We start from the raw sequence: 26718 nt of genomic DNA, 5'->3' as shown, positions 1-26718 counted from the left end.
TACATGGCCTTTTCCATATCAGCCTGGGTATCATCCCAAGACCCCCATATCAGCCCGAGACGGAGTCGAGGTGCTGAGATTTATCGAACATCACTGCCTCCATATACATTTATTGTTACATTTCCTATAGAGGCATTTTGAAATATTGAAAGTTTGGAAGAGTTTTATGATCATTATTACTCCATGTTTGTTGTACTATAAAATGATTCAGTGGCATTTGTTAGCAAGTACTAAACTATCCCCACAAAAGTTCCCGTAAATTCCGACGTCGTCATAAAAAATATCTGACGTCATAATGGAAAAGCAAACAACCGATACCAGGAACCTCGGAAGTAACTTGCACGAGGGGCACTATTATGGATTTTGTGGACGAGATGCCCCTGATATCGGTTATCAGTCCGGGTGGGAAATTAGGGTACTTCCGCTCATTACACATATGCAAAAGCTATCATATCAATGCTAAGTAGATGATAAATAATTATAAACTATAAGAGTGAAACAATTGAAGTACAACAAAAACCAATGCAAGGGCTGTATAGGTATAAAAACTTCCATCGTAGAAACAACAAAACCAAATACCAACTTACATAAAAACGAACTATTTGATAACAACTGTTAGAAGAAACAAAATAAAGAATAAGATTGAATTTATTAGATCTTTTGACGCATAAAAGACCAAATCAGAAACTGATAACACTTATCTCTGAAATGGTCCATTACATTAACAATAAATTGACAACAATAATGTTTGTTTTTACAATAGTAAATACGATAAAAATTGTTTTTAGATTCTCTTCTACCACTTTAAGATTCGATTATATTTAAAAAAAAAAAAATCTTTATCCAATTTTGTTGAACTCGTGCCAACTTTTTAAATTATAATTAACATGTTTAAAAAGAAGTTAGTTGGACATTATTATCAAATCAATATATAAAATATTGAAATCAAGGAATACTTGTTTTGAGTTTAATTTGTATATATAACTGGTTTTAATTTGACTCTGGATTTGGTATACTGATCTGGTTTTAACTGGATTCGGTATATTGGTGATGATGATGTGTGGGTGTTTAGAGTCCGACTATCCTGTCTGGATATCGCGGACTGTATCTACCTATTCTATAGACTGGAGTCTGTCGGTCTTTTTGCCTTCATTTTACTCCGACTGCGTTGGTCTTGCTGGTACGGAGTATCAGGACGTGCTGCTTGTATGGCTGATTGTATTGCCTCTTTGGATTGTTCGGTATATTGGTCTTGTTTTAACAGGAACTGGTTTATATATCTGATATTAACTGGACACGGTATGAAGATCTTGTTTTAACTGGATTTGATATGTTGATCTGGTTTTAACTGGAATCGGTATATAAATCTGCTTTTAACTGGAAACGGTATATATATCAAGGTTTGACTGGTATATGGATAAGAAATTAACCTCAAATATTGACTTCACATTTGTTGAAAAGCTTGACAATCATTTATTGGCTGTTGGTGATAATTTGGTTTAAGTCATCCAGAAATGCATTGTCCTCAATTCGATTGGACGACTAATTTGAAGTAGGTCCTCCTCTATTTCTTGGTTCATTGCATCCTCTGAGTTAATAATATTGTGTACAAACAACATCGCCATCGCCATTCAAAATTTGGAGTTAAATAGAAGCCCTTCCTGAAAAAATAGACAGACTTATGATTTGGATGATTATCAATTTTTTAACATTAAAGCGTGGAATATTTGCTTTTTATTGTACGGCAAAAATTACTGAAGATTTTGAAAATTGAGGAAGACTGACTCATTAGAAAAAGGGGCAAAGTTGTGTTGAGATACATTTACAGATAAAAGTATCAAGCGTTTTTTTTTATATAATGTTCAATGCAAATAAAAGAATACTGTCTTGATCAATATAAAACAAAGATAAGACAAATTATGAAAAGCGTATTGTATTATGAAACCAGTAGTAATAATCTAAAAAAAAAGATGCTATCATATTTAAAAAAAATGCAGACAGCTCATATCAAAAGAAAACAAAATATGAAAGAATACACTAACCCTTAATCATTAAACAGTAAACTTAAAAATATTTCGAACACTTAAATAAAATAAAATAACACTATTGTGACTCTAATGCTCCTAAAAACCAGGTGCTCCGCAGGGCGCAGCTTTATACGACCCCAGTGGTTGAACCCTGAACAGTTGGGGCAAATTTGGTCACAATAATCAAGCTTGATTCTGTGTGAATTTGGATTGTGATCAAATTTTTGACATAATATAGTTTTTTGTCACAAAATTAATGTGGTCAAAGATCTAACAAATCTATTGCACAATACTGTGCAACTGAAGATTTCTTCTTGAAACTTTTCAAAATTCGAAATTTTTGTGGTATTGAACCTTCTGACAAAGTTTCATGAAGATCTATTCACTTAAACTAAAGTTATTATCCGGAAACCAATGTGTCGTCGGACAACGACGACGCAGACGACGACATCATACCATTATACGATCCCAATTTTTTTTTTGGGGTCGTATAAAAATTGCAGACAGCTCATACCAAAAGAGAAAAAAAAATTTGAAAAAAACACACTAACCCTTAAACATTAAACAGTAAACTAAAACATATTTTGAACACTTAAATAAAAAAAAAACCACAAGTGTGACTCTAATGCTCCGAAGAGTAAGCACTAATGAAAACCGTTGTTTTCCACATGACGAATAAATCAAAAAGTTATTCAATTGAGTTATTATCAACATTATACAGGGGAAAGTGAACGCACTTGTTATCCTTTGTCATGTTTGACCCAAACAGTTTGTAAAAGTTAAGCTTGTAAACTGCCAACGCCATGTCAAAAACAGAAGGACCAAAAGACAAACAGCGGTGTACAAGAATAACATAGAAAACTAAGGACTTGGGCACACGAACCGCATTAAAACCGGGGATAATCTCAGAAAACTAAAGACTTAGGCACACGAACCGCATTAAAACCGGGGATAATCTCAGAAAACTAAAGACTTAGGCACACGAACCGCATTAAAACCGGGGATAATCTCAGAAACTAAAAACTTAGGCACACGAACCGCATTAAAACCGGGGATAATCTCAGAAAACTAAAGACTTAGGCACACGAACCGCATTAAAACCGGGGATAATTGAAAACTAAAGACTTAGGCACACGAACCGCATTAAAACCGGGGATAATCTCAGAAACTAAAAACTTAGGCACACGAACCGCATTAAAACCGGAGGCACACGAACCGTATTAAAACCGGGGATAATCTCAGAAAACTAAAGACTTAGGCACACGAACCGCATTAACACCGGGGATAATCTCAGAAAACTAAAGACTAAGGCACACGAACCGCATTACAACCGGGGATAATATCAGGATAGAAAACTAAAGACTTAGGCACACGAACCGCATTAAAACCGGGGATAATCTCAGAAAACTAAAGACTTAGGCACACGAACCGCATTACAACCGGGGGTAATATCAGGATAGAAAACTAAAGACTTAGGCACACGAACCGCATTAAAACCGGAGATAATCTCAGGATAGAAAACTAAAGACTTAGGCACACGAACCGCATTAAAACCGGGGATAATCTCAGAAAACGAAAGACTTAGGTACACGAACCATATTAAAACAGGGGATAATCTCAGGTGCTTTGGAAGGGTTAGTAGATCATGTTCTACATTTTGGCACATGTTGCATTGCTTATCATTTGAGAACAAATTTACTTTAATAAATGTTTACAAATTTGACAGAGCATTGACTTAGTTAAACGATATTTACGTATAATCTACACAATAACGGGTTTTATTCTTAGTAACACAACGGGTGTCACTTGTTAGTAAGAATGTCTGACCGTCAGGTTACTTTCGACGTGGTTTGCTTTTATCTTTAAAAGTGTGTGGAGCTCTTCCACTGTTTAGTAATTCGTGTTGGTGTTCATCCTTCTTTAACCTGATTGATTTTGCTGCCTGAGATATGTCTAAGCCAGTACACATTGGGCCCATAAAGTATTCTATAGGACGACAGAAAACATATTAAAATTCCCTTCCAATCGTATGTAGCTGCGTTATTAACATTCCATGCAACAAAATCGTTCCCTCTACAACTTGGGTTGTAAATTATGTTTTTAGAAAGTTGAATACCATCAGAGAGCCACTGGGTTTCATATTCAGTTAAGGTAAAAGTTAATATATAGTAAATGAAGAAAACTAAAACAATTCTATATGATAAATGTGAACAACATAGACGATAAAGTGTAATACAGAATAAAACCATTCATAAAAAATGAAATCCCATTACATTCCTGTGTATGCAACGACATTGAAAAGAAATAGTCAAAAAGAGTTCGACTGACTTATAAAAAATACTTAGAAATTATTACCAATTTACCAAAGGAACAACTCATTTTATTTTGTTTATACAAAGCCCTTCAATATCTGCAAAATTAAGTGTAAAATTATTTAAATATGTTTATGTTAATGTCGTAAATATAAAGTGTTTCCCTGATCCAATAACATGAAAGTTACGTTGAACCTAAAATCTAAGAACATGTTTTTAGGACCCGTGACTGATATTTTATATAATCCTCAGGAATCCTGAGGAATAACATACATGATCAGAAAGTTATCTAAAGTCCATTGTTCAGTCTTCAGTGTTAAAAAATAATTAACAAATAGCTCCATTGTAAGCCCAGAAAATTGCAGTTAACCCCAGTATTGTCGTATACTAATAAAATTGTGCGAAACATTTTGTAATTGAAGCAATGTCACGTGTTCGTGCTTGTTTGTGTTATATATTTTGATAGGCGTGGTTAGTGTAATCAACTGTTGAACTTGCATTACTTTCAGTGAATTGAACATTCAATTGTGCAATCAATTGTGCGATTTGAAGCATTTCACGTGTTCGTTCTTGTTTCTGCTACATACCTTGCTATGATTGAAACAGTGTCACGTGATGTGTTCGTTACCATTATATACCTTAGTATGTATGTTTACGTTTGATGCATGTGACGTACTTGCATTACTAAGAGCATTCATGAGGAAGCTTTCTCCTGACGGTGGATCTTCCTTTATAGGATACAATAAATATATTTAGATTTACAATAGTCAGTTATACCCCAACCCTTTTCACGAATCTGACCTATTTACGAAGTTTATAATAACATTAGTAACACAACAGGTGCCACATGTGGAGCAGGATTTGCTACCCGTCCGGCGCACCTGATATCTCGACCAAATCGTGGTGGGTTTCGTGTTGCTTAGTATTTAGTTTTTTATGTTGTGTTTTGTGTACTATAATATGCTGTGGTACGTTTCGTCCCTGAGGGTATCATTGATGAGTGTTATGTAGACGAAACGCGAGTCTGGCGTATTAAATTATAAAATAAAAAAGAAGATGTGGTATGATTGCCAATGAGACAACTATCCACAAAAGACAAAAATGACACAGACATTAAATTATACGCCTGGTACCTTTGATAACTATAAAAGCATGATTAGCTTCAATCTTATAGGTTTCTTAATAAAAGTCTTTGCTTTTTTTATTTTTTATAAAAAAAAGAGAAATTACTTGACATATTTTTTTCGATTAAAATACAATAACAAAAACCTGGCTTGTTTTTTTTTTTTAATTTTTTATGTTTCATGCATTTATAATGGAAATAAGGCAACACATTTCGTATTTGACTTGTTTTCGGTCTATAATGATGATCTATCCATTTAGGAAAACAAATACCTATCTGGTCCCATTTATCGTTTAAAAATAAACAAACCAAGATAACACATAAAAGGAATCACCTCTAATAAATATCCACGTAAATCATTTAAAGATTTTCTTATCCCAGTCATAGATTACCTTAGCCGTATTTGGCACAACTTTTTGGAATTTTGGATCCTCAATGCTCTTCAACTTCGTACTTGTTTGGCTTTATAAATATTTTGATATGAGCGTCACTGCTGAGTCTTATGTAGACGAAACGCGCGTCTGGCGTACTAAATTATAATCCTGGTACCTTTGATAACTGTTATTACCTCTCATGAATATCCAAACGCATTCAAATTGTCACGATTTGGGAATAGGAATACATTAGATAGAACAAGAGAAAATATGTTTAACTTATGCATATGTAAGGTCGCTTTTCTGGACGCCAATATTGTGTATGAATAAATGTTTTACCATACTAACCCTGTAATCCCTATCTTTTTGTACCATAGTGCGCCGCTTTCGCCATGGCTAAAATGCAATAAAACAATATTTCAATAACACTTTTTAAAATGCTAATTACTTTTCTGTTATTGAGATTGGGTCTCTTTGCAAATTTTCCTTCTTGTATTTAAAAAAAAATCATAAATTGTCGATTTAAAAAATTCAGGGGTCGCACTTTATACTTGTTTTCTGTCATGGTTATAAATTAGAGCTTGATTCCAGTGTCGGTTAAGTTTGAATTTGAAACGGTTTTACATTCTAATGCATAAGAATAAGAAAATGTGGTATGTTGTCAATATCATAAACTGTCTACCATAAACCAAGTAGCATAGATATTATCAAGGATTGATGTTTGCCATATATGCTTTTCATTTGTTTGTCATAAATTAGAACGTATTTTTTATGGTTTAATAGGTTTTAAATGTTTCTTGTTGGGCATTTTGTTTATAGCTGACTGTACAGTTATGGGTATTGCTCATCGTTTTACAATGCAATTTATGTGACAGGTTTCATAGACTTTTCTCTCATTAAAACATATGGAAATTGCTGAATATATAAGAGACTATTTTTTTATTATGAAAATTATACAAGAAAAGAAGTATTGTTATGTTAAAATACACATAATGAGCTGTGTAAATTCCTTAAACATGTTAAATATACCTATCTTGCTTTGACTAAATTCCTTAAATACTTACAAATAAATATATCATAATTAAAAATCCAATATTATAAATAAAGTATATCACAGCCAGGATTGACAGAACGTAAATTTCAACAATGTCACGTGAGGCATCTGGTAATGTGGTTACTATAGCATGCCAACAGCACACTACTGTCAACATTATCATAGCTGCCAACAAATATTTATCCTATAAATCAAACAAAAATACGACAATCAGCAATTATTTTATAGAAAATCTGACTGGAAAATGAATATAAAAACTGACAAATCATTAAATAGCCTTAAAAAATATTTGATTAATGAAATTTTCACATATTTACATACATTGTATATTGTTAAAAAAACATATGTTGATTATCAATAAACTATGAGTTTGCTGTCAAATTTGGTATTATTCATTGGGTCTTTCCACTTTTCTGTGGAAAGACCTATTGTTTTTCTTCTGATTATTTTTCTCCCGCCTAATTTTGTTCATGCGATAAATATTTGTTTCGCAATATGTTGCATAGATATTTGGTATATGATATCGAACAGTTTATGCGCTTTTGAGATTTACCCTGCGTAACCAAATACTTTTTTTTGTAGAAGTTATCTCCCCAAACACTGTTTTTCTTGTGTCCACGACTCCTTCGCAACCGTAAAAGATTACGACAAATTTATTTTATAAAACTGCTTGTTTTATCCTTCGCATGATTTGTCCAATTTCGACCGAAGCAATATGAACGCTCCATATGAGAGTTATTTCCCCTTTTGTATTTGAAATTTTGAAATGTATTTTAAACTGGAATACCATAAGTAATAGAGACCTAGGATCTTTTGATTTGAGGTCCTTGGTCCAAAAAAATGAAAATTAGGTCAAGGTCAAAGGTCAAGGTCATATTCTAATTTTTGAATTAGGCTTATTTCCACTTATTTCCAGAAACTGTAGAAGATATCGACAAATTATTTTGACTAAATTGTTAGTTGCGACATGTCGTAACTTAATAATTTAAGTTGAAAGGGTGCGTAGACAATGAATGGGAGTTTTTGCCCCTATCATATCTAAAATTATGTGTAAAGTGATATAACTTATTAACTATACATATTAGAGACCTAGAGTCTTTTGATTTGAGATCCTCAGTTTGTGACCTTTGAAATTGAGGTCAAGGTCATAGGTTAATTTGACGTTCTAGATTTTGACCTTTGCTTTAAATTCATATCTATACATCATAAATCCATATGAACTGACATTTTAGACTGATTTTTAATATTTTAATATCAAAATAGATATTAACTGGTGGAAAGACCTTCAATTGTTCTCTGAACAATTGGTTTTCAATTAAGTCTTTCCACTTTTCTGTGGAAAGACCTATTGTTTTTCTTCTGATTATTTTTTTTTTCTTCCGCAAATTTTTTTTCTTGCGATAAACATTTGTTTCGCAATATGTCGCTTAGATATTTGGTATATGATATCGAACAGTAATATGCGCTTTTGAAATTTACCCTGCATAACCGAATACTTTTCTTTGTAGGAGTTATCTCCCCAAACACTGTTTTCCTTGTGATCACAACTCCTTCTCAACCGTAAAAGATTACGACAAATTTATTTTATAAAATTGCTCGTTATATCCTTCGCATGATTTGTCCAATTTCGACCGAAGCAATATGAACGCTCCATATGAGAGTTATTTCCCTTTTTGTATTTGAAATGTATTTTAAACTGGAACACCATAAGTGATAGAGACCTAGGATCTTTTGATTTGAGGTCCTTGGTCCAAAAAAATTAAAATTAGGTCAAGGTCAAAGGTCAAGGTCATATTCTAATTTTTGAATTTGTCTTATTTTCACTCATTTTCATTAACCTTATAAGATATCGACAAATTATTTTGTATAAATTGTTAGTTGCGACATGTTGTAACTAAATAATTTTAGTTGAAAGGGTGTGTAAACAATGAATGGGAGTTTTAGCCCCTATCATATCTTAAATTATGTTTAAAGTGATATCACTTATTAACCATACATATTAGAGACTAGGGTCTTTTGATTTGAAATCCTCAGTTTGTGACCTTGAAATTGAGGTCAAGGTCATAGGTTAATTTGACGTTCTAGATTTTGACCTTTGCTTTAAATTCATATCAATAGATCATAAAGCCGTATGAACTGACATTTTAGACTGATTTTTTATATTTTAATATCAAAATAGATATAAACTGATGGAAAGGCCTTCAATTGTTCTCTGAACAATTGGTTTTTAATTTTTTTTTTTCTTCCGCCAAATTTTGTTCTTGCGATAAACATTTGTTTCGCAATATGTCGCTTAGATATTTGGTATATGATATCCAACAGTTTATGCGCTTTTGAAATTTACCCTGTGTAACCTAATACTTTTCTTTGTTGGAGTTATCTCCCCAAACACTGTTTTCCTTGTGTCCACAACTCCTTCGCAACCGTAAAAGATTACGACAAATTTATTTTATAAAATTGGTCGTTATATCCTTCGCATGATTTGTCCAATTTTGACTGAAGCAATATGAACGCTCCATATGAGAGTTATTTCCCTTTTTGTATTTGAAATTTTAATAATACGGATTTAGTTATATATTCGGTGACATCTTACCGGTGGCATCTTCCCTCACCTATTTTGCTAAGCGGTATGTAAGTTTATATACAACAAGTGAAACTGTGAGCAAATGCTCACTAATAATACCCATCCGAAATATTTCGATAAACAGGAAGTTGTTAAGAAGTGAATCTGAAAACGCACCACAAGGTATAGCTGACTTATACATGTTATATAAACACTGAAACAAAATTTAGTTACTGCGAAAAATGTGACGAAAATATTCATAGGACGTACAGACAGACTGACCAATGGATGGATGGACTGATGGAATGACGGACAGAGGTAAAACAGTATACCCCAACCTGTTTTAAAGCGGAGGTATAAAAACTGGATTACATAATGACATATATAATTTGATATAAACTCAGTTAACCATAGCTTGGAAATTAAAATTTTCATGTTTAAATCTCCCATTTGTGTGTGAGCGCATCTCATTTCAAACGATAAAGGAAAATAAGGAACTCAAATGAAAACAGGTTGTGTATGGCCCAATCGTTATTCAGATTTCACTTACCATATACGTCAAATAAGATATTCTAGGTAAACTGTTGTTTACAACTGATTTGAACGCTACTGCGGTCAGTATAAGAGTAAACGAAAGCTGCAGCCGATTTTCTGGCTTTTCTTTTTCCACTGAGAATGTTGCGAAGGATAAGGTACATATCAGGAACTGAAAGAAAATTAGTAACAAACATATCTTCAAAGTAGATAAAAAAAAGAGGAAAGTCAATAGGACTGACAAAATCAAACGTTAGACATTATCAAGCAACGGAACAAATGGAAAATAACTGTTATATGTCTTATTTGGCACAGGGATTTTCCGTAGAAAATGTTGGGTTAACCTTGGTTTTATAGCTAGCATAACCTCACGCTTGTATGACAAAACGTAAAATAACAAAAAAATATCGAACTCTAAGGAAAATTCAAAAGTGAATGCCCTTATCAATTGGCCGTTTCAGAATCTAAAGCATCATGGGTAATTTCATTGTTCGTACCCCAAAGTGAAAATAACGTTACGTCATTGGTTGAATTTCCATTGTTTGTAACGTTTTAAACCAATCAAAACGCTTTGGTGTACGCTTTTGAAAATATTACCCGTGATGCATTAGATTATGAAACGGCCAATTGTCAGTTGTTTATAGTTTCTTCATATTAAAAGACATTGGGCAAGCAACCCAAACAGATATAATATGACAAAATTAAACTGTAAATCTTAAAAAAAAAAAAAAAAAAAATTCACTACATATATCTTCATTATTTTGGCCCAAGCTTTTCTAAATAATATATTCTATCCATTCTTTCGCTAAAACAAATTATTATCATCTCAAAATTTTAACTGATGTACCCATATTTTGACTATTTTATTTGTTGTGTCTGTTTATTTAACGCATCAATGTAAAAATATCGGAAATTGATGAGACTGTCATTAAAGTGAGAGGGTTAGCGCTATAGAACCAGGTTTAATCCACCATTTTCTACATTTGAAAATGCCTGTACCAAGTCAGGAATATGACATGTCTTGTCCATTCGTTTTTGATGCGTTTTGTTATTTGATTTTGCCATGTGATTATGGACTTTCCCAATTGATCTTCCTCTAGGTTCAGTATTTTTGTGATTTTACTTTTTTAAGGTTCCATAATAAAACAAATGCATTCTTAATAGATTTAGAACGGTTGCTAAAAAACTTCGAGTTACGAATAGATGTGGTGTTTACTGTCGTGTTTTTTCTGTTTATGAAAAAAATAACAAAAAATGTGAAGCACACCGAAAAACCCACGTAGTGAGTTATTTTAAAGTTTGCACCACATAATTTATGTTATTTCGAATAGGAAGAAAAAATATGACAGTCATTCCTTAGAACTTAAATTCCATTTTAAACCGAAGTAAATCATGAAAAAACGTATGAAAATTATGTCTATGAGATTATAGACAAAACGCTGTCTGCAAATCAGAATTCACGCAACATCCCAAAATTAAATTATTTAGAATAAGACAAGAATACTTACCGTTACCATAAATATATTCCACACAAAATAACCCGGTCTTCGAGCGGCTCTACATTTAACTGATAGAGCAGATCGTCTTATACTATTGTCCGCCTGATCTATCACTATATCTTTCCGAGAACACTCAGTGTGCATGTATAAAAACCACTCTTGTTCATCAACAAACGATTGTCTATTGACCACGTGGTGGTCAGTTTCATCTTCTATTAATTCAACTTCGTACGACGGTAACTCGGACACTACCGTCACAGTCAGATCCTTGAAAATAAAAAAAAACATTAATTGACATTTATTTTCGTGGGTACCAATTGTCGTGGTATGAGGAAAACTTACATATTCGTGGATATTTAATTTCGTGGTTTTGGCAAAGTCTACACTCATTCCTTTACAAAATTTGTATTTCGTTGAACATTTGAATTCGTGGTTCTCCTGTACCCACGAATTCCACGAAAATTGGTATCCAACGAATATTAATGAATTCACAGTATCATTTCATAACTGCCCTTGATCGAACATTTTCAAATAGAGATAACTCGAACACTACCGGTACAGTCAGAACCTTGAGGTGAAAAAATAGATGTTGGATAGTAATAAATTTATAGAAGAAAATTATGTTTTCATAAAGATACAAGTATTGAAAGACATTTTTTTTAGCATTTGCTATCGATGGGATTGATACATAGTTAAATTCTACCTAGCTATAAGAAAAAGCAAACTTTTTTTTACAAATATTCTTTATGTAGACGAAACGAGCGTATTCCTATACCATTTTACCTTGTCCAAACAATCCCTGATTTTTTTTAAATTCTTATGTAGTGAAGAATTTTGTATTTCTCCAAGGAGTAGGTTCAGTAAGAACCTTTGTTGGCCCCAAAATATAGCAGTTTTACAAAAGTATGAAAAGTAATCTTTAAGCTATTTAGTGGAAAGTATAATGCTTCTGCTACATAAATATGGGCTGTTTTTGACAATACAATGCACATATATCGGGTACTAGCATCATTTAGTCATGCTAAATAACTGAAATCGTCACAATTTGAGCATTTAAGTTAAATTTTAGACTGTTTCCGTCTAAAATGAAAGTGGCCGCAGTCGTTTTATTTCATAATATTGAAATGTAAGTTGTATTTGGTGATAATACATAACATATATAAAGGTTGAGGATGAACACGAATGCGTCCACTTTCATTTTTGCCAAAAAAAACATCTGAAAAGTGACGTGTTTTGGCATATTTGATAGATTTTTCATATTAAAGCTTTAATCGGAGCCTTTTTATTGATTAAATCAGTTAAAATCTTTTACATAAACTAATTAAATCAATTTAAAAAGACACTTTAGTGTTTAAAAAGTGTCAAAAATCTTTCGTTCGAAGAAACTAAAATTTGAGGCCAAAATTGGCCCTTACCGGACCTACTCCTTTGTAGGCAACAGAATATTACCGATACATTAAAACTAATTTTGAAAGAACCTTGCATCTTTGAAGAACTTAAACATAACATAAAATATATATAAGATAAAAGACACATATCAACATCAAATTCTAGCGATTTGCATCTTTCTTTTTAAATTCATATGCTAACAGAAAATAAATTGACTTCTAGCTTATATATTAGGTGTGGAAACCGGAAGCAATCGTCATTGCTATTGGCATTCATTTCCCCTTGATGTCAACAGTTCTTGGTTGTCAAATGCTCATGTTTCGAATTAAAATAAAACTGCATACCTGCACATCAAAAGGAAAGTCGTCCAATTCCAGATTTTCCATGAATGTTCCCTTTATGACCCTTTTCTCTGATATATATGCGTCCCCTTTATCATTATACAGTATACGGTACCGCATCTGTTCTTTAGGGTCGCCGTATGAATTTTCTATATACAATTTCGGATTCCAGATCTTTGAGAAATCTACATTTTCTGCCTAAAAATATGAATAACTAATATAATATCAATTTAATTAGGATTTTCTAAGATTTCTGCCTCAAGAATGAGGAGACACAAATTTTGCAAAGCTCATCTGGTGCAGTAAAACCTGTACTTTACATGTGATCATTATCAAATTAATATTTGTAAGATTATGTCCCTTTAGGGGATATACTTGATGATTTTTCTGAATTGTTGAAAGAGGTTCGGTTACCAAATTACGATTTACCATAAGCACATTGATACCATATGACTGTTGTTGTCCATTCGTTTGATGTGTTTGTCCTTTGATTTTTTTATGGACTTTCCGATTTGACTTTCCTCGGTGTTCAGTATTTTTGTGATTTTACCTTTTTTTTCAAATCCCTATCAAGAAAACCAGAGACGATTTTCCTAAAAATGTTTGTTTTTGTCTCATGTTGGGTTTGTACCAGTACTAATGTGCTTCTATATATATATTCTTATTTGTGTTGGTTTTCACTAGACTACCAAATAAAAGAAAAGATAAACTCGGCAATTTTTTTATTCTCTCAAATATTCAAAGTTTCAGCTCTTTCCACAATTTTGATGATTATGAACAGGCCCATGAGAAATGTTCCAATGTTTTAACCACCCCTTACCCAAAACTCTTATAAGTATTTTTACCGTTATTTTGGGTAGAAATGTATTCGTGCCTTGAATAAAATGTAGATCGTTTATTTATAGCATGTACTGTATTTACCACAAAGGACATGGCAATGGACATGGACTATAAAGTAGCAAATAAGCAGATTTATCTTACCATTTGTATGCTTTATTTATTTGCAATGTGACTTATTCTTCCTATTCTTAAAATGTAATTATATACAAGTAAAACAAAATTTGCTTGAATTTCTAGTAACTACTTTTAGCAATGTCAATTTCCCTTTTTTAAAAGTGGACAAATCGTTATGTATACAGCATTACTAAATACTTTATGTAAACCAAAATACAACTTAATCTTTAAACATACTTACCGACTTGTTTTGACCGTCTAATGTAGGTTCCCGCCATTTTGCTTTTACGATAACGTCTGCCGTAAATTGCTCCTTTAAAGTATCAATCTCACCAACTTTGAAAAATTGTACACAGATCTGTACTTTTGCCTGTAATGGGTTATTAGTCATTTTAATGAAATACCACATAAAGTGATTGTTGCAGACAACTTTTTTTGTAATGGCTTTGAGTGAACTCATTTTGCTCCTTTCGGAATACTCTAACTTTTTCATGAGCCGATGATATTTTATCAAATTTGTAATGCAAAATAATATAACAAGTTATGAATTGTCATTAATACACAGCAGAATATCCTACACAGCGGGCACTTCGTTGCATAATATCAATATTGGTTTATTACTTCAATAGATAAAACAAAATATATTCCGAACAAAGTTTTGTCACTGGTAAAGATCATTATGTGCCATACGCTCTATCTTATTTAGAGAACAAAGTTTCGATGTCTTTGTAAGTAAACAGTTTTAACAAAAATAATCCATTTGTCCATTACGATTAAATATATATCTGTTTCCTCTACATCCCAATTAACACTGACATTTCAGCCGGATTATGGACCGTTGTGCAATAAAAAAGCATGAATGTAATATCCATTAGATAGACATTCTTCTAGACATTATTTCCATATCGCTCTAAAATATTAAAAGCTTTAATATGGTATGGGTAAACATAGTGTGCAATGTAGCAACACGAAAACAATCCGCCAATTAAAAAAGTCCCAAAAGGGCAACTTCAATGGTGGCAAACTATACATGGGAGACAACCCATTATAAATATTCTATTATCATAGTCATGATTCTTATGCAAAAACGAATATCCGAGCTGCATTAAATACCACACACATGTCATAAACATCAAATGCTTTTACCAGTCTTATCATCGTAATGGAAAAGTAACACGTTCTGAAAAGTCACATGCAATTTGTATAGTTTTATTGTAGGTTGATGACTGACATGTCTATAGTAAACACATTTCAACCCACAATATTTTAAAATCCCGTTTTTTAGAACATCTCGATCCATATTAGGGTCAGGGCGGATTCAGCCATTTTAAAAAAGCGGGTTCCCAACACAGGATACCAGGGGGGATCAACTATATGTTCCAATTCAAATGCATTGATCGGCCAAAAAGAGGGTTGGCACCCCCTGGATCCGCCACCGAGGGTTCAATTTGTACTAGGATTGTTTGATAAACCGCTTATCTCGAAAAGAGAGCTAACTATTTTCACAGGTATTTTTCATTTGTTTAATATAAAGTATGCAAAGTACTAGCTTCTCCTTTACTAGTGACTTTTCTTTTAAACTGAAACGGTAATTTTAAACATAACCAATAAATAAGACTGAACAATAGATACATAGATAATTGTCGGTCTTTCAATCATTTTTCGTATGTGTCCAGTTCGGAGAAATAAGACACAAGAGTAGTTTGCCTGATTGTCAAATCTCCCAATTTAGAATAACAAATCCAAGAGAAACAACCACGGTAATAGCATGAACTTGAAAACGAGTAAGACTTGATTGAAAAAGGGGAAGGACATCGACCTCGCTAGCCTATCCTGTTGTGCGGAGTAGAGTAGACGAAATTTTAGTTTTGTTTGTGAATTTGTCTAACAGTCCACAAAGATAAGATCATTACATATTTAATAAACAATTTAATTTCTGGAAATACTGTGAACAAAACTGGAAGGTAAATGTCTGAACATGACTAAATTTTCCCCCCAAAAAAATATTGAGAAATAATTTTTAAACTCAATCACAATATTTAGGTATCTTCTCATACTATAAAAATTATGTGAAAATTGATGATATGAATTATTCAGACTAAAAAACTAGAGAAGATACCAAAACGATTATGGATGGTGAAAACGAAAATCATAAGTTGTAAAATCTTGATTACCATGACCATAAACATAAAAAGATCTGTCGACAATCAACAATCAAAAACCATTACAATGGAACCTAAACCTAGCGATTCATCACCACAGAATCCAACCAATAGAAGTTCATCGACTGTATTATAAGACGTTTAGGTATATTAGGAAAACTTTACAGTTTATCTGGTGCGAGAAAATTGGTACCGTTAATTTTATTACTACCACTGGGTCGATGCCTCTGCTGGTGGACTATTAGTCCCCGAGGGTATCTCCAGTCCAATAGCCAGTACTTCGGTACTGGCATGAACACACGGATTTTTTGTTTTTTGCTGTTACAAAATATTAGAAATTATTATAAATTAAGGAATGTATCTCCCTCATGAAAGCTCTGATTCCTTTCACGGATTTGGCTATACTTTTTGGACCTTTTGGATTATAGCTCTTCATCTTTTATATAAGCCTTGGATTTCAAATATTTGGCCACGGGCATCACTGAAGAGACATGTATTGTCGAAATGCGCATCTGGTGCAAGAAAATTGGTACCGTTAATTTTATTACAGGAAATGATTTGAAAATATTAGCTTGATGCTGCCAGTTGCTTTTGTAGACTTAATTTTTCTGTTCGTCATCTTTTGTTGTTATTGTGTTGTACAAACAAGACATTCTAAAAAAAATGAGGAAACATTTCTGCATTCCTAATATTAATCTTCATTTGTTTTTATTTTTATTTTTATTTTGTAGTGTATAGTTTATATTGAAAGATCATCTCTATTTTTTCGGGATAAATCCTCTTTTTTTGTTAATTTATCTTTTTTAACTCTTTACATATCCTGGGTGCACCGGAAGTCAATCGCAACATTTGCATTGTAAATTTATAAGGCACATTAATTTGTATATAATCGGAAACAAAGTCAGGGATATAAACTAATGAAATGTATCCTCCGTATAAATGATTGCCTCTGTTCCCCAAGTTTTCAACATTTTTCTTTTCGACTTGTGCGTTTTGATAGTCCCTTAGGTGTTTTCCAACAACATTGTATCACTAAATGACATTTTGCTTACTAATACTATTTTATATAAATATTTATTTGGTATCACTTTCATACAATTAATAAAAAACAATTTCATCCAAAAAATGTTACAATGATTGCATTGATTATATAACTATCTATTAGGTATCACCTTCATATAATTAATAAAAACAATTTTATCAAAAAAATAATGCAATGATTGCATTGATTACATAAATATCTATCATGTTTCACCTTCATATAATTAATAAACCAATTTTATCAAACAAAACGTTACATTAATTGAATTGATTACATAAATACGTATTAGGTATCACCTTCATACAATTAATATAAACAATTTTATCAAAAAAATATTACAATGATTACATTGATTTATGCTATTGGACAAACATTCCACAACATATAACAAACACCGAACATTGTTTTATTACATAAGTAAATAATATCCCTATAGCTAACTGTATAATTAAGTACGAACGATCTATAATCCCCCTGACTACATAACTATGATGAAAAGGTTTGGAAATGTCAGTTATTTCCCAGGTGATTGAATACGAAATGACGAACATTTGCATATTCTTCAATGTTAAATGCTCATGGGTACTTTATTTGGACAGATATGCACCATAAATATGATAAGCCATCATAAATGTGTTTTATTGTAGAGATATTTGAAGTCGATGAATACGAAAGGTTGAAAGACACTTGTTCTCTAAAACAAAAAAAATATTCGGTCTCTTTGACACATTGATAATTTCCATTCTCAATTTTGAATGAACAAAACCACCAAAATGTGTTTTTAGAATTATAGAAATCTTTGTAAAATTTAAATGATTGTATAATTCGAAGCTTGGATAAAAAAAATCATTGCAAATGAGAGAGTCTCTAGCTTTCAGAAAAAATAAAGTAAAAAGTAAAAAAAAACAAAACTACCTAACTCCGAGAAAAACTCAAAAAGGAAAGTCCGTAATAAAATGGCAATATCAAACGCTCAAACACATCAAACGTAGGGATAACAACTTTTATATTCCTCACTTGGTACAGGCATTTTCTTATGTAGAAAATGGGGGATAAAACCTGGTTTTATAGCTAGCTTAACCTCTCATGTGGAAGAGAATATGTGAAGTCTAGACTTCTGAAAAATTAGAAAAGTATGTATAAAAAGCATGTTCGTTATAGTGGTTATATAGCGTAGGCAAAATGTAACCTTTTTCCACATTGGTTGGATTTTATGAACTCGTTATAAAATCACCTTTGCTCGGAGCTAAGCTGCTCAGATTCCTCATGTTGACCTTATCATTATCATATATTTCTGATAGTTTCCACCACCTATCCACATATTTTTGAACTCGAAAAAGTTAGCTATTCAATCGAAACTTCCTATCACAATGTATTTAGGAAGTGTCCCCTCCCCCGTGCAACAAACTATGGCTATCGAAGAAAACACGTAATTTGGTATGCGTAGGTCTTGTAGGCTTGTAAAAGGTATCTCTAATTACAAATCTAAGTATAACAGGTATGATTTTTTTCTCTTTGTTACAAGCATAAGTCACTGCTTTGATAATCAATTTTTAAAAAGCGACCGTTTTAACAATAAATTGATTGATTATTTATGTAACAAAAAACTTTGCGTTAACCTTCTGTTAATTTATCATTGTCTTTATTATTAACACATGTAGATTTTTTTTATCACTTAGTGAACACTAAAATCGACTACTGCAACATTTTGTAGTTTATGAATGATGTTCATTTATTAATACTACCCTGTGATTCGACGTTACATATTTATTTCTTGTGCATAAATCTAGCTGATGAAATGCATGTGCGAACATTAAAAATCTTATTCAAAGGATACTCCTAAAATAGAGAAAAAGGTCAATGCTTTATTATATTCAACAGTTGGTTATTGATATATAAAGGCAACAGTAGTATACCGCTGTTAAAAATTCATAAATCGATTAGAAATCAGGGTTACAAACTAAAACTGAGGTCAACGCATCAAAAAATATAAGAGATCTGCGACACAACAGAAACACAATATAAAAATGTAACACACACAGAAACGAAAATTAATTATCCAAAAACACCTACAAATCAGCAGTTGCCATGTAATTTTATTTTAACATATTAATTTCCGCGTTTTTCTTGCAAAAATAAATATCTCTTGATATCATGAACTAAGTTGTTAAAAACAGTATATCGTGTCTGTATGCCTGTATGTGTGTTCAAATCAGCATTTATGAATATTGGGGTTACTGTAATTAATCAATCTACGAATACCATATTGCAACGATTCTAGGATACTAGGGAGAGTATAATGCAACCAATATAAATGTAATCAGTATACGAAACAACCAATATAAATGTACTAGTAATCAGTATACGAAACAACCAATATAAATGTAATCAGTATACGAAACAACCAATATAAATGAAATCAGTATACGAAAAAGGTTACAGCTAATTTCCTAATGCATGTAGAACAAAACTTTGGTTAGCTTGCTTGCTTTGTTTGTATATTGTACAATCATTAGGATAACACCCAATTAAATTCAAATATGAGATATACAGGTTAAGCTATGCCTATATAACTTGTCTAAAGATGTCAATCTTATTTAAAAGGTTTATCTAAACAATTATAAAAACAAAGCAAGCAAGACAAACAAAGTTTTACTTTGCAAGCATCTTTGTTTGGTTTGCAATTTTAATCATTCTACAACAACTTCTACTTATTCTTCTTCTACTTATACAACTAATAACGAGAGGAATTTGTATAAGTGACTTGGCACTTGTTTTCCAATCAATGTGTTTCATTGATGTTTCATATTTATGTATCTGTGTCTAAATAAAATATTGGTTACACTAATGGTAACGTTTATGTTAAACCTATGTTATTCAATATTTCCTCGTTTTTGTAACAAACGTAGTACACAAAACATTTATTGTTATCACGATATTAAGGGATGAAATCTATAAAACTCTTACGTTAACAATGTTGTAACATTATAAGTGAGCTTGGAGTGGGGGGGGGGGGGGGGGGGGGTGTAACGAAACCAATGAAATTTCAACAGAATATGAAATAGGTTACGGAAATCTGATATATTTGGCATTATTCTACTACTACTACTACCTCTTGTCATGAATCATAACAAACCTTTCTAAAATCATCCGTTTATATATTTTATGAGGAATCTAAGGTTTCGACTCCCTCGAACATAGTTGACCTCATATTAATTAGGCCAATTTTGATGACTTTTTTTTATCATATAACTCGTTTACTTTTCCGATTCTTTTACATATTTGACTTTCAATGAGGTTTAAACCAGACAGACGTTTCTGAGGCAGAAAACTTATAACGTCGTGTTTTCATTTAATTATGTGTTTTCATTTAATTATACTTTTGCTTCCTCTAATAATAAAGATAACCAAGCTAACCACAATGTTATATTTATTGAAGTATAAAAAAATGCATATAACCTTTTTATATGCAGTAGACACATATAATAGACATGCTAAATAAAGAGAAAAGTTTGCAATCTTAATGTAAAAACCAAAATCAAAGTAGTTTTACACCAATTACAATGGCTAGGCAGTCTAATGACATAACAAAAATGTATAAATAATTTATCAAAAGGCTGATGTTTGAGAATAATTTCCACTTCTATATACAATTCTAGTGCCAGTAAAAACATTTTGCGTAAGAACTCTTTTCGCTCAATTAAAACTTCTTATAATTAAAATAAAACGAACTCAAAACATTTTATGCGAAAAAAGATTTAATGTTGCATGTGTACTTCTTTAATCAATTATATTTAAAAAGGTATATATGACGTCAGAACTATAGACAGAGGAGTAAAATAACACATATATCATTCTTACGTATTTAATATGTTAATTAACAACTCACAACCTCTTCTTTTAATACAAAGAACATATTGAAAGAAACCCAGCATACTATTAAACACTTTGTTTTGATTACAAGCGAACATGAATGGATTGTTTATGTATGCTTTCATTACTGTAATGCGTTGTGTTTATTTCTTGAATCGATGCCCTTCTTAAATTGCTTTCATTTTTATGGGATTATATATATACCATATTTTTAGCATCAATTATTTTTTATCAAATTATATTATATATTTGATACAGTTGTTTGAAGAATATCTAAACCAAACCAAACCTTACATATATAAAGGTTAATACGGAACCAGTTGATAATTAAAGTAGTTTTTATGGGATAATCATGATTATATACATACCATTTTTAAAGCATCAATTATTTTTTATCACATTATATTATATATTTGATGCATTTGTTGATGAATATCTAAACCAAACCATACGTATATAAAGATTATAACAAAACCATTTGATTATAAAGTAATTCAAATCCGAGAACGTTTCCATCGTAATTATATCTAGTCAGAAACTAGTTCAATGAATAACATTGTCATTATTACATGTATAATGACGTGAAACCAATAAAAACAGTCCTTTTGGTAAACAATGACAACTGTACTAAAAATGATATGACTGCTTTATTGAATCTGGATTTTAAAAGTAAATTACTATTTTTATCTAAAGATCCATTAACTGACACAATTTTATTTTCTGAAGCTGAAAGGTATAATGGGATTCAACTTCTTTTGAAAGGAATTCATTGGTGTAAAAATTGGACCGATTCACTCACAAACAAATAAAAGTCCGAAAAAGCAAACATAAAGGGAAACCTATACCAATATTTAAAAAAAAACCCAAAGAAAACATATGTTGTCAACAATTTCACTTATTTTTAACACCTTATAACCAAATATCTTAATCTTACAATACAGAGGGATGTTTACTGGAATTAAACGTCATCAGCTTTATACATGGTCAAAATGTTAAAGAAGCTAAGTGGTCAAATCGTTCAAAAAATAAAATCAACATTGCTCTCCATAATGATAATAATTGTCGAACATCAACTTTGCCAGATGAAGTTGTAGCCTCAGTTAAAATATATAAACATAGTTTTCATAACTGAAATAGTTTTGCAAGTGAATGAATTGCAGATGAAATAGTTGTAATTTCTGGAAATAAAACCTTCAACACAGATCAACTGACTTTTAAACATAACAAAGATATTCCATTATGATAATAAATCAAATTTAGCTTATGATTTTTATGACAGGTATATTAGCAATGTAAACAACAAATGTTTTACTCTCAATATCCGTTATATTATCTAGAAATTACAGAAACTATTTTTAATTATATTTTTATGTATATCAATCATTGGAAAATCGAGTTCATTGTATAATAAGACAATCTTCCAATTTCAAATATGAATGAAAGAATGGCATGCACATTACAAAAAACAACATAGCAATTAGTATTGGGTCAGGTACGTGGAGCATAATTTTCCATTGAATCCACCATTTTCTACATTTGAAAATGCCTGTACCAAGTCAGGATTATGACAGTTCTTGTCCATTCGTTTTTTATGTGTTTTGTCACTTGATTTTGCCATGTGATTATGGACTTTCCGATTAGATTTTCCTCTGAGTTCAGTATTTTTGTGATTTTACTTTTTCCTCCAAGCCTCCCTTATGCTATAGTAGTTTCTTGATGATAACCATTCACTATCTGTCTTTCATAGACTGTTAACGTTTTTTCTTCTTCTATTTTTGTAATGAGTTGAAAATAGTGTAGAATTCTTTTGAATAATATCTCGTGGGTATTGATATAAATCATCAAGTAAGGTTTAATGAATGATCAACGAAAATAGACTTCAAATGAAACGTTAAAACCATTACACTTCTAGACATTGATCATTATATTTGTACCTTCATGTAACGGTTTATTCATGTATCAGAAACCAGGCTACCTCAAAGCATATGATGATGAAATGGACTGAAATAATTAGGTTTTGTATGTCCTCAACTTGACCTAATTGATAATTATTGTTGTATATATGTATGAAATATATTTGTATATAACACAACAGACTGCCGTTATCATCATTATATCTAGTATATTATATATACAAATGCGTTAACAAGCAATTTGCCTTGCACGTGATACGCGCGATGTTCATCAATAAATGCTACAGCTATCAAGTATCATTCTGAATCTTTATGGTGTAATCCACCATCAACAATGCGTTAGAGCTTTTGATTTTGCCATAATTAGGGACTTTCCCTATTCCTCGGTATTTTTGAGATTTTACTTTTTTCTTTTAAAAATGACATGAGACTAAAACGTAAAACTTTATCATTGTCTTTATAATCAAATGTCATTCATTGTCTTTTAAATTATCGATTGTTGCTTGGTCAGCATCCGATGATGAAATTTAAGAAATTGTCGTCCGCTTGCCATGGGATTTAAACAAATCTAATCCGTGAATTAACCCTCGAAATCTTTCATTTTTACGAAAAGTACTTGTAAAACATTTCGCGTAGTTTTTCATACAAATTTCTACGTATGGTGCATACATTAATGTTTGTCACCCACAAGTTTTGGCCAAAGTTCTGACCTCATTGTCACCCAAATGCTGTGGCCCAAGTTTCTATCGCGTTGTCACCCACAACTGTGGTCAAAGTTCTTACTATGGAGTATGTGAGGACAAGAACCACTAAATACCTGATGACTTCAGCTGTTTTATTTTTATCTAGATAAACAATAACGTCATAGAAAATGGCATATTGCCTAACATATGACTATTGTTTAGTAAGTCAAAGTTAATGCCAACATGCCCATACATCTTATATATTCACTTAATGTATTTATTGAGTCATATATTGAGGTATCTGTTTCATCATTGTGCAATGTTGTGTTTGTTGGTTTTTTTTTGTTTACATATATATTTGTGCGTGTTAAAAACTATTGCATCAACTGATTATTTCAATTATGATAACCAACCTGACTTGAATCTCGGATACAAAAATTTGTCATGCATGTTTCTGAGTTGAAATTTCAGTCCTTTATTTTTCACTCAATTCTGTCCATCCTTTTATATTAGTTCATCTTGACCTCTTTTACATAAATTGTCATCCGTCTTTTTCTTTGTTAATAAACTCATCTGCCTTTTTTATACTTCATCCTAGCCTCCCCCATATAAATCAAATGGTAGCTACCTAAATGTTAGTAAGATGATAACACAAAGTTGGCTGCTGTACCCGAATTTTTGACATTTTTACCTATTTTGTTTGTTTGTGTTGCTCACACATTGCTTTCAATATAATATTGTAGCAGCAACATAAAAACGAACAATAAAAATCAGTTGAAAAATGCTGAACTCATCAGATGGATACAAATTGAAATACATCTAACAAAAACACAGAGTGAAAATGGCCGGGTACATGTACATCCCAACAACAAAAAGACTCTAAGCACATATCTGAGAGTACTCAGTTACTGACAGCTAGGTCAAAGCCACTAACAACTTATAAAACAATTCATGCATCTTTGACTTAATTATCTGTCAGTACAAACCTCCAATGGATTTAATGTAAAGACGTCCGGAAAAAAACATGATCTGTGCAATGCAATACAGGTATCGACAGATGGTAGATCCAGGAATGTGCATTATTAAGTATATATCAATACTATCTAAAATTGAGAATGGAAATGGGGAATGTGTCAAAGAGACAACAACCCGACCAAATAAAAAACAACAACAGCAGAGGATCACCAACAGGTCTTCAATGTAGCGAGAAATTCCCGCACCCGGAGGCGTCCTTCAGCTGGCCCCTAAACAAATATATACTAGTCCAGTGATAATGAACGCCATACTAATTTCCAAATTGTACACAAGAAACTAAAATTAAAATAATACAAGACTAACAAAGGCCAGAGGCTCCTGACTTGGGACAGGCGCAAAAATGCGGCGGGGTTAAACATGTTTGTGAGATCTCAACCCTCCCCCTATACCTCTAACCAATGTAGTAAAGTAAACGCATAACAATACGCACATTAAAATTTAGTTTTCTTTTAATTTACTTGCATGCATTCTAATTATGATATGGATTTGGCTGAATGTGTCAATATTGAACACTTATCTCTGTAGAACAATTTTTCATTAGATCGACTTTTTAAACTTCACAGTATTTGTAATACTCAAAGAAGTCTCAAACTGGTAAGATGATATTAATTCACAACAATGTTGATGGTTATCAACTGTGTTCGTATGAGTTAGACACACACAGATACGAGAAAACAAATTCTAAGAGTAGTGCAAAAGAAAATAGGCGACGACATTAACTTTGAACAATCTATCTCTATGAAATTTCAACTATCAAATACTTGTATACTATTGATCATTATTGAAATATCTTCTGCTTTGACACATTTAGATATAGATCTACTTGACTCGATAATCATGATTGATCTTAGATCAAGGTAAATGTGAATGAATTTATTAATGAACACCTATATTTTATTTTAAATAACTGAATTAATTGTTAAATTTTGGGTTTTCCTAGCAGTAACTTTAGTTCATACTCCAAAAGCAGTTATCGATGCATATTTAATATGAGGGCTTATAAAAAATTCAAGGATTACCAATTTTGTTCACCAGATGCTAGTTTTGTCTATAAAAATCGTTCGAAAGAAGAATGAAATTGAAGAGCATTGAGAGTCCGAAATTCCGTAAAGCTTTCATCACTGGGTCGATGCCTCTGCTGGTGGACTATTAGTCCCCGAGGGTATCACCAGCCCAGTAGCCAGTACTTCGGTACTGGCATGAAAATACGGATTTTTTTTGTGTTATTAAAATTTGCTGTTACAAAATGATAGAAATTATTATAAATTAAGGAATGTATCTCCCTCATGCAAAGCTCTGATTCCTTTCACGGATTTGGCTATACTTTTTGGACCTTTTGGATTATAGCTCTTCATCTTTTATATAAGCTTTGGATTTCAAATATTTTGGCCACGAGCATCACTGAAGAGACATGTATTGTCGAAATGCGCATCTGGTGCAAGAAAATTGATACCGTTAATTTTATTTCAAGAGAAATAAGATACCTAACGTAAACATTTTTAGTTCCTTGAGGCTTCCTAAAGGTTAAAACTGGCACCAGGATAGTTATTTTACTTTAATGTCCGAACTGCTTGATGAAGACATTTTCATTCGAACCTCTCTCATATAAGAGTAGTTATAATTGACATATTTCCGTTATATATCTATTTTTCAATAAGTGTGCATGTAGTTGTATCTTATAAAAAGGCTCTGGAAAATTACAAATCTAACTTATTTAGATCGATCATGCTTTTTCATAAAAATCGACTATAGAATGTACTAACGTTTTTGAAAATTAATCTTGAAAAAAGAAAAGAGCACTCTTAAATATTACAGGCATTATAAAACAAATTATAATTGA

At 31.8% G+C, this 26718-nt stretch overlaps 1 protein-coding gene across 3 annotated transcripts in view; it reads right to left on the bottom strand.

Annotated features, from left to right (window-relative positions):
- Positions 1-632: 632 nt before the first annotated feature.
- Positions 633-26718, bottom strand: part of LOC139503907 (cys-loop ligand-gated ion channel-like) — a 47397-nt gene continuing 21311 nt past the window's right edge. For 2 of the 3 annotated variants that reach the window (XR_011659219.1, XR_011659220.1), the window contains 8 exons: positions 14412-14540; positions 13220-13414; positions 11496-11753; positions 10004-10159; positions 6901-7074; positions 6185-6232; positions 1226-1661; positions 633-1030 (listed from right to left, as the gene is read on the bottom strand). Coding sequence is in view for 1 of the 3 variants with exons in the window: in XM_071293917.1 (XP_071150018.1) it covers positions 4417-4437; positions 6185-6232; positions 6901-7074; positions 10004-10159; positions 11496-11753; positions 13220-13414; positions 14412-14540 (981 nt within the window). In the remaining 2 variants the exon portion in view is untranslated. Of the gene's footprint in view, positions 1031-1225; positions 1662-4382; positions 4438-6184; positions 6233-6900; positions 7075-10003; positions 10160-11495; positions 11754-13219; positions 13415-14411; positions 14541-26718 lie in introns of those variants that run through there. The other variant, XM_071293917.1, reaches the window with a different exon arrangement.

The sequence above is a fragment of the Mytilus edulis genome, chromosome 14 (genome assembly GCF_963676685.1).
Source record: "Mytilus edulis chromosome 14, xbMytEdul2.2, whole genome shotgun sequence".
In the NCBI taxonomy this organism is placed as follows: Eukaryota; Metazoa; Mollusca; class Bivalvia; order Mytilida; family Mytilidae; genus Mytilus; species Mytilus edulis.
The sequence above is the reverse complement of the archived record's forward strand: the minus strand, read 5'-3'. Positions and strand labels throughout refer to the sequence as shown.